Source organism: Rhipicephalus microplus, chromosome X, assembly GCF_043290135.1.
Source record: "Rhipicephalus microplus isolate Deutch F79 chromosome X, USDA_Rmic, whole genome shotgun sequence".
Lineage (NCBI taxonomy): Eukaryota > Metazoa > Arthropoda > Arachnida > Ixodida > Ixodidae > Rhipicephalus > Rhipicephalus microplus.
The window spans coordinates 387,804,132-387,814,357 of record NC_134710.1 but is presented as its reverse complement, the minus strand read 5'-3'; the positions used below and the strand labels follow the sequence as shown (position 1 = coordinate 387,814,357).

Below are 10,226 nucleotides of genomic sequence, written 5' to 3'. Positions count from 1 at the left end.
GCATATTACGTAGGCTAAGCAACTACCGCATAGGTATGAGAAGGAACCCATTGGTAATGATATATCGCATGTATGTTCGTCATATTTTGGAATTTGATTGTGTACTTTTCTCTGGAGTTCCAGCTTACAAGTTGCGGCCTCTAATTCTTCTGGAAAGGGAAGCTTTGCGCTTATGCCTTGGCCTTCCCAAAACAGTTGCTAATAATGTGTTGTATCTCGAATCGAGGGTCCCTCCACTTTCTTGTAGAATTCGCTTTGTGACTGTTCAGACATTCTTAAGAATTTATGAATCACCATTACGACATTCAGAAACAGCCTTTATTTCCTCCCCGGAATCATTTTTTGGGGCTACATGGCCATTATTTCACACCCTACAAATTATATTTGTGCAAAATTTACTGGAGCCTCTAAACGTACGTATATGCGACATCATGTCGATTCGGAATAATTCATGCCCTGTAGAAACTGAATTTGACGAGATTTTTTCTAATAATGCCAAATTACTTTCGGTAATATTTTGGGTGGTTTACTACAAGATCACCTGCGCAGTATTATAACGAACGTTATTATTGCTACAGACGCATCGCAATATGACGAAAAATCAAAGGTTTGTATTTTCAGCCCGATTTCAGATTGGATTTATTCCCCACGACTACATACTGCAGCCCCGCAGGGCTATCGCAGGAGTAGGCAAATACATACATAGAAAAGCATAACAGGTGCGCTCTAGATCAATGATTAGCAATATACAATAAATATTCATCCAGTGACAAAGATCGAACGTAACCAGGCAAAGAATTCCACAATTCAATAGAATGAACAAAAAAACTATATTTAAACGCCATCGTACGATGAGCAAAGGTAGACATGTTTAACTCATGGTAATTTCGGGTGGTCGTTGGTCTCGCGTGTGCTATATATTTGCTGAGTAAAGGAAACCGTGGGGAATTATTTAAGGTATAAAGAAACTTCAAACATTCAACGTGTCGACGGAAAGATAGACTGGTAAGCTGTAAGATAGGAAGATGGGAACTTGGTGAAAAATACCTGTCAAAGCGACGATAAATAAAGCGTACAGCTTTTTTCAGAACAGATTCTATTGTGTTGATGTCCGAAATTTTGTGTGGGTTCCACACAACAGATGCATATTCCAATATTGGACGAACAAGTGTTTTATAAGTGAGGAGCCGTATGCTGAGAGGTGTTGAACGTAAAGTGCGTTGTAGGTAGCCTAAATTTTTAAGCGCACGGTTGCACATGAGATAGATGTGTTGAGACCATTGATTGATTGATATGTGGGGTTTAACGTCCCAAAACCACCATTTGATTATGAGAGACGCCGTAGTGGAGGGCTCCGGAAATTTCGACCACCTGGGGTTCTTTAACGTGCACCCAAATCTGAGCACACGGGCCTACAACATTTCCGCCTCCATCGGAAATGCAGCCGCCGCAGCCGGGATTCGAACCCGCGACCTGCGGGTCAGCAGCCGAGTACCTTAGCCACTAGACCACCGCGGCGGGGCTGTGTTGAGACCAAGATAAATCCTGAGTGAAAAGGAGACCTAGTATTTGTAGTGTGAAACAATTCCGAGAGGGCAACCATTAAACGAATAGGTAAATGGAGAGGGGAAAGAACGCTTGGAAAATCACATGGATACCGTTTTTTCGGAAGTTGATTTGCATTTGCCAAGTGTCATACCATGATTTAAATAAAGCAAATGAATCGTTAAGGATGATGTGATCATGAGCAAATTTAATCGTATGATACAAAACACAATCATCAGCATACATGCGGATTTTAACAGGAACATTACTTGGCAGATCATTAATAAAAATTAGAAATAAAAGAGGGCCTAATATTGAACCTTGAGGGACGCCGGACGTTACAGTGGAAGTGGAGGAATGAGAAGACTTGAATTGTACGTACTGAGGCCATTTTGATAGGAAAGAAGAAATCCAGTTTACTAATGCTTCGTTTTTAAGAATAGCAGTGAGCTTTTTTTTTTAGCAGTTTGCAATGTGAAACAGAGTCAAAAGCTTTGGAAAAGTCTATGAATATTGCGTCAATTTGATCACCAGCATCAAAAACCTGGAGAATGTCATGAGCAAATTCACTGAGCTGGGTTATGGTACTAAAGCCGCGTCGAAAACCATGCTGAGCATCAGATAAAACATTACTGCACTCTAAAAATCTTATGATTTGCTTAAAAATTATGTGTTCGAGTATTTTACAAGAATGGGATGTGATATAGATGGGTCTGTAGTTCAACAAGGACTGTTTTTTTCCGGATTTGTATAACGGAAGAATTTTAGCTGATTTCCACGCTTTAGGGACAACAGACGTCGAGAGAGATTTCTGAAAGATAATGGTTAAATACCGACTAGTCCATAAGGAGTACCTAATGAGGAATTCATTGTCTATATTATCAGGACTACTTTTCTTCTTCGGATCGAGTTTTAAAGTGAGATTCAGCACACCCTGGTTTGAAACAACAATATCGTCAATAGAACTGTGAATATGCCTATAAAAGAAGGGACAACGGAGTTATCAAGTGTAAAAACAGATTGAAAGTAATCATTGAATGCATCTGCAATAAGAGCTGTATCGCCTGTAACTGTGCCATTTATTTCAAATGTGTCAGTGTCAGAATCCATTGGTAGGACAGATTTCCAAAATTTACGTGAATTATTTCTAAGCAAACCGGGGAGTGTAACCCGATAGTAAAAATCACGAGCCGCATTTGTTTTGCTTCGAAGTTCCTCCTTCAGAGCAATGAATTGTGCGGCAAGAATAACATCACCAGTGCGTTTAGCACGCCGCAAACGCCCAAGTCGGCGCGACAGGTGCGAAATTTCCCGTGTGATCCAAGGCAACTCTGAAATCGTCTTTTTTTTGTTTTTAACGGTACAAAACGCAAAATGCACTTTGAAACAAGATCACTGAAGAATTTTGTTAAAGTATCAACATCTTCGGAAATACTAATCGCTTCAAACTGGGCAAAAGAAGTGCTAAATGTATCAATACTACCAATATCGTCAGCATGGCTCATATTGCGGAAAGTAGAATAGATGTATCGGGCTTTCGGCATAGGACATGAAATAGATGCAAAAACAGCTATATGATCCGATATGCCATCCACAACAGTGCACACATAACCATAATCGCAGACTCTATAAGGCTGAAGAATACAAGGTCTAAAATCGCCATGCCTCTTGTGGCGTCACTGACTATTTGCTTCAGGCCGGAAGTTAGTGAAAAGTTCAATGTTTCTCTGTGAGGTTGGGAAGCATGACCTAGCAGAGATAACGACGTCCAGTTTATATCGGGGACATTAAAATCACCCATACATATTAGATTTGGCGAATGTGAAGCTATTTCTTGGACGAATGCACTCGGGGAAACCAATGAGTCCGCGATCAGGTTAGGTGGACGGTAAAAGACACCAATAACAAAAGTCAATGTTTCAAAGTAAACTTGACACCAAACCGATTCAGTTTGAGACGGAGCATCAAGAACAGAAAACTTTAAGTCGGAATTTATATATAAGGCAACGCCACCGCCTCTACCATCGATTCGATCACTTCTTACGACATGGAAGCTCGGCAGTAAAATCTCGGTATCACAAATTTAGTTATGAAACCAAGTTTCCGTGACACCAATGATATGAGGAAAGTAGGACAAGGTTAGAGACAAGAAATCAGGAAACTTGTTGACGAAACTTCTTGCATTGATATCTAAATTGCGAACATTATCAGGGAAAACATGGGGGCGTCAACAAGAAGTAGGAGTAGGGGCCAAAGGAGATGCCATCACGATAGTATCACGATTACGAGACTGAAAAATTGTGTTAGACTGCGAGTCCCAGTTATAGCGTATGTGATAAATGAACACGTGGTTGTAAACAATGCGCACGGAAGAGCCGCTGTTGCGATGGGTTCTGGTTGCCTCCCATAGCTTTCTTCTGATGAAAAGTACGTTATCAGAATAGTCTTCGGATATGCGTTGATCGGAGCCCTTCAGCTTTGATGCGTTTTTAAGAATATGAAGTATTCTCACGAAAATCCAGCAGCCTGAAAATAATAGGGCGGGTGCGGCCTGTGTGACGTCTACCTAACCTATGACACCTTTCGATTTCTGGGCGATTCATGCGCAGCGTTTCTGTGAAAAACTTTGAAACAACGTTGGACAATGCCTTATCATCATCTGGAGATTCAGGAATACCGTGAAGAATCAGGTTTACCATATCTTTTAACATATTTTTAGATGCATTAGACATAGTACTGGACGACTCTATAGAGCGTTAAGTCGTGACTCAATAGCCTCAAAGCGCTAATAGACCGATCCCACCAGCCGATCAGCGCATGCGCCGGTTTTCCGGAGTTGCCCCGCCGCCATCTTAGTTGTAGTCAATCGGTCAACCAGACTACAGCGACTACGCAGTGGCCGCCGCTTTTTCAGTACTGCGCCGGAGCTTCGCGGACGTCTCTCCGATTTCACCAGCAAGAAAAAGTCGTCATGTGAGTATTTTCAATACCTACATTGTCTGTTAATGGGAGCAGGCGGAGCGAATTTCGGTCATAAGTGCCTGCTACTCCTTCGTTTCAGCGGGACTTAGGACAGCCACCCGTTCATTGCCTGTTGAGTACCGTTTTCATTTGAGTGATGTATGTAAGCGGTTGTTCTGCGCGACTGTTTTTTTCGCATGTGCATCTCGGGGATTGCAACGTTTGTTTGCACAGTGACGTGCTGTTGGGGACAGGCTTTATATGCGGCGCCGAACCTTTCCTGTCTTACGGCACTTACGTGCACGAGTGTCGCGTTCAACATACAGCATTTGGTAGTAATAATATTTGAAATTCTTAATTTGGGTGGCGTTCTGATTTTAGTCCACCGAACGACGCGGTCGCTATATTTTGAAAACTCTTGACATTGTAGCGTCCCATGTTTCGCGCACGTGAATATGCAAACGCGCCGCTCTCCATTAGCAGCTGTGATACGCATTCATCAGTCATTCGCACTTGTCGGTTGAGCCGCATGTAAGGATACGGAGCCAACAAGGGACGTTATCTTACCCTGATAACTAGTGCTGTCTTTTTATTGCCTTTGGTATATAGTTCCGAAATAAAGAAAGGGGAATAAAGAAAGAAAGGGGGCCTGAGACTTCTGGGTCGTGCTGGGGTGCCACAGTTGGACTGTTGGGAAGTTCCGGCTGTCAGGGGAAAATGAAAAAAGAAAGCCATGTGTTTCAGTGATTTTTACAACACACTGTGCAGCTGCAGGTGAGATTTCCAATACTGCATTTTATACCTTCACACGAGTTTAAGTTTACTCGGCATCATTGCTTTTTTTACGCAGTAGCGCAACCCTTAAGTAGCCATTGCCTGCATTAAGCCATAACAAAATATTCAGTGGTGCATATGCAACAACGTAATGCTATTTCTCTGCATTGCTTGCGCTCAAATTACCTGTGTCCTTATGAGTGGTCGCCTCCTTTCCACCTTTTGCGGTCTCAGCGGGAAGATTGTGGGCACTCTGTTCATGTAAGTCTTTTTTCCTCCTTCGAAGTGGGCACCGCATACTCGGTGTCCCGTGGTAGGCGTAAACTTGGAGAACCTGAGCACAAAAAGTTCCAGCATTATTTCATATGACACTGAACATCACCTACTGCGTTTTCAGGTTCCTTTTAAATGTCCAGTCTGCATGCTACCACTGCAAGACAACAGTATCACTTTCTCTTGATTAACGTACAAAAAGTTCCATATCAGTCAAGGGCAAATGACAAATGTAATTTTAATTTTCAGCCTCACTCGACAACGCCACACACAGGTAAATTATACAGCTGTTTGTGCCACTCATCTGCATAGGTGCAGCGAAATCGGCCGCGTGCATGCACCAGATAACTATTTTACGGAAAGGACGAGATTACAGAGGCACCGTTTGCATCGAGGGTGATCCGCGAAAGCTAATCGCTGTTTGGCACAACGAGTTCTGGGTAAGTTGTTGCAAGCGTGCCGTGAAGTACGTTACGTCGTTTCTAAAAAGTAAGGTCTCGATGTACGGTAGAGCTATTAGGAGAGCCTCGTCAATGAGCTTGCCTTCCCCTTATGCCTGCATGCTTGCCACTTGCGTTGTAAAAAAAAAAAAAAAACGCAAGCCGCGTACGCGGTGCTGCACTTGCGCAACATGGAAAACTAAAAGACCTCAGCACTACAACTCGTAATAATAATATTAGTACGCAGCGGTAACAAAAAACGCTAGACTAAGGAAGATGCGCTAAAAAATGACCGGCATGCACAACCGCGAACCGCGGCTGAGCTATCCGGTAAGAGTATGCGCAGGCAGAGTGAGCAAAGATCATAATCTTTGGTATGCTAAGCTTCATGATTAAACATTCACATAAAAAAAACCACCGCAATACGCTTATTTAGTTTCAAAGCGGCACTATACATTTAATAAGATGTCTTACCTGCCGCCCCGTCCAGCCCTGTTGATACGCTGAATCCACGTCTCCCGAAGCTTTTGCTCTTTAGGAAAGACGTAGAAACCCAAGCCTTTATCCCTTGTGCTGTTGTTGTAGCATCCAGGAACACAGCACGTAAATCCTCCCATCGTAAGACGGCTCCACACGACCGAAAAATCTATCGAAAAGGGAACGCTCAGGCACTTCGGCTGGCTGGTGCGCCCGGACGACTACAAGTACCGGCATGCACCGCGGCTGCCGTGGCAGCGGTGGCGTCGCGAAACTGGCCTGTGGGATCGGTCTATTGATGGAAGAACGAAACTCGGAAATATCCTGGGCTATTTTATTTTGCCCAGCCAACAGGCTAGAAAACATGGCAGAAACAGAAGGTTCACTATCTATAGATACCACGTGGCTATTCGCTCCACGCACATCCCCACTCGGCAACAAAGTAGGTACTCCAGAGTCAGTGCCAGAATTCTTAGTAGAGGTACCTTTTATACCCCTTGGCCCAGGGTTTAGCTCAACGTCTCCACTCAAGCACAGAGAATTCAAACAGTACACAAGCTGGGCATAAATGGAAACGTATAGAGATACAACAGTCTGTGGGCAACAGACCAGCAGCAAGAAACGACCATTTGAAGAGATGGAGTGTGCGTTATCCAAATAACATACCGGCACAATAAAGAAGCACCGTATGAGCATTGTGTTGTCGCTGCTGTCGCCTTGTTCACTGAAGCTGCGCTGTGGCTGCGAGCCTTTTATATCCGATGCTGATGACGTGATGAAGTTGGGCTTGATCAAGGTTTGTTGACTCAGTTGAGAGTCAGCGTAGATACTTGGGGACAGCACAGGCGCAATAGTTGAACTATGTCGATCTTTCGACTGCAGGACAGGAAGGGCGGACTGCATATATCTGCGGTGATCGGCGTGTTGGTTTGCGCAAGTTGACCCATTCCGAACCACCACGCCGTCCAGGCAGAGTGCCGGGGAATCCAAGGGCTGGCCAGAAACTGCACAATATAGAAGCACTGTATGAGCATTGTGTTGTCGCTGCTGCCGCCTTGCTCACTGAAGCTGCGCTGTGGCTGGGAGCCTTTTATATCCGTTGCTGATGACGTGATGAAGTTGGGCTTGATCAAGGTTTGTTGACTCAGTTGATAGTCAGCGTAGATACTTGGGGACAGCGCAGGCACAATAGTTGAACTAAGTCGATCTTTCGGCTGCAGGACAGGAAGGGCGGACTGCATATATCTGCGGTGATCGGCGTGTTGGTTTGCGCAAGTTGACCCATTCCGAACCACCGCGCCGTCCAGGCAGAGTGCCGGGGAATCCAAGGGCTGGCCAGAAACTGCACAATATAGAAGCACTGTATGAGCATTGTGTTGTCGCTGCTGCCGCCTTGCTCACTGAAGCTGCGCTGTGGCTGGGAGCCTTTTATATCCGTTGCTGATGACGTGATGAAGTTGGGCTTGATCAAGGTTTGTTGACTTAGTTGATAGTCAGCGTAGATACTTGGGGACAGCGCAGGCACAATAGTTGAACTAAGTCGATCTTTCGGCTGCAGGACAGGAAGGGCGGACTGCATATATCTTCGGTGATCGGCATGTTGGTTTGCGCAAGTTGGCGCATTCCGAACCACCGCGCCGTCCAGGCAGAGTGCCGGGGAATCCACAAGGCTGGCCAGAAATTGCACAATAAAGAAGCACCGTATGAGCATTGTGTTGTCGCTGCTGCCTCCTTGTCCACTGAAGCTCTTTTTATATCCGATGCTGATGACGTGATGAAGATGGGCTTGATCAAGGTTTGTTGACTCAGTTGATAGTCAGCGTAGATACTTGGGGACAGCACAGGCACAATAGTTGAACTATGTCGATCTTTCGGCTGCAGGACAGGAAGGGCGGACTGCATATATCTGCGGTGATCGGCGTGTTGGTTTGCGCAAGTTGACCCATTCCGAACCACCACGCCGTCCAGGCAGAGTGCCGGGGAATCCAAGGGCTGGCCAGAAACTGCACAATATAGAAGCACTGTATGAGCATTGTGTTGTCGCTGCTGCCGCCTTGCTGACTAAAGCTGCGCTGTGGCTGGGAGCCTTTTATATCCGATGCTGATGACGTGATGAAGTTGGGCTTGATCAAGGTTTGTTGACTCAGTTGATAGTCAGCGTAGATACTTGGGGACAGCGCAGGCACAATAGTTGAACTAAGTCGATCTTTCGGCTGCAGGACAGGAAGGGCGGACTGCATATATCTGCGGTGATCGGCGTGTTGGTTTGCGCAAGTTGACCCATTCCGAACCACCGCGCCGTCCAGGCAGAGTGCCGGGGAATCCAAGGGCTGGCCAGAAACTGCACAATATAGAAGCACTGTATGAGCATTGTGTTGTCGCTGCTGCCGCCTTGCTCACTGAAGCTGCGCTGTGGCTGGGAGCCTTTTATATCCGTTGCTGATGACGTGATGAAGTTGGGCTTGATCAAGGTTTGTTGACTCAGTTGATAGTCAGCGTAGATACTTGGGGACAGCGCAGGCACAATAGTTGAACTAAGTCGATCTTTCGGCTGCAGGACAGGAAGGGCGGACTGCATATATCTGCGGTGATCGGCATGTTGGTTTGCGCAATTTGGCGCATTCCGAACCACCGCGCCGTCCAGGCAGAGTGCCGGGGAATCCACAAGGCTGGCCAGAAATTGCACAATAAAGAAGCACCGTATGAGCATTGTGTTGTCGCTGCTGCCTCCTTGTCCACTGAAGCTCTTTTTATATCCGATGCTGATGACGTGATGAAGATGGGCTTGATCAAGGTTTGTTGACTCAGTTGATAGTCAGCGTAGATACTTGGGGACAGCGCAGGCACAATAGTTGAACTAAGTTGATCTTTCGGCTGCAGGACAGGAAGGGCGGACTGCATATACCTGCGGTGATCGGTGTGTTGGTTTGCGCAAGTTGACGCATTCCGAACCACCGCGCCGTCCAGGCAGAGTGCCGGGGAATCCAAGGGCTGGCCATAAACGGCACAATAAAGAAGCACCGTATGAGCATTGTGTTGTCGCTGCTGCCGCCTTGCCCACCTGATTTCATACCCGTTTTTGTGGCTGAATTTCTGGAAGTAGTGATCGCCTTACGTAAGTTAGACAGATCAATTACATCAGCTGTCATAATAAGAGATTTCCTATCTCTCTTTGAGGCACTTTCTATTGGTGCCGACAATCAAGTAATAAAGGCGTTCCGCGCATTAGTACCTGCGCATTTGAGAGAAGTACGATTAAATTGGGTGCCCGGACATGAAGGTTTGTTTCTAAATAAAATTGCCGATTTCTCAGCTCAGTTGTCCATCAGCGAACCAATTCTGCCGCACTGTCCATCATCCGCTTATGTAACTGCTGCTTGACTCCGCAAACGTACGCTTATGGAAGTCTTTAGAGGTACAGCACTAACAAACACTACAGAATATTGCCATTTATTATATCCTTTTGCCGCACTCGTAAACAAGAAGTAGCTATCACAAGTCTGCGTTGCCGGCTACCATATCTAAATTTCTATAAACACAGGTCTGCTCAGGCACCTTCACCACTGTGCGCGTTCTGTGATGAACTGGAAACTATAGATCATTTCTTTTTGAACTGCAGGCGGTTTAACACATTACGAAAAACCCTTTTAGAAACACCTTTACGTGGTATTGGTATGGACTTATCTGTGCCAGTCATTTGATCTTTTGGAGCTTCCATTTCTGGCTTCTCTAATGCGACAGTATGCGCAGCCGTCC

The 10,226-nt window shown here is 45.5% G+C and overlaps 1 protein-coding gene across 1 annotated transcript; it reads right to left on the bottom strand.

Annotated features, from left to right (window-relative positions):
• Positions 1-5,064: 5,064 nt before the first annotated feature.
• On the bottom strand, positions 5,065-6,723 carry LOC119174549 (THAP domain-containing protein 11). Its single transcript, XM_075880087.1, has 3 exons — positions 6,468-6,723; positions 5,467-5,614; positions 5,065-5,210 (listed from the first exon to the last, which is right to left on the bottom strand). Exons 1-3 carry the CDS (start codon positions 6,608-6,610, stop codon positions 5,082-5,084), a joined length of 420 nt encoding a protein of 139 aa, XP_075736202.1. The 5' UTR covers positions 6,611-6,723; the 3' UTR covers positions 5,065-5,081.
• Between the last annotated feature and the right edge of the window lie 3,503 nt (positions 6,724-10,226).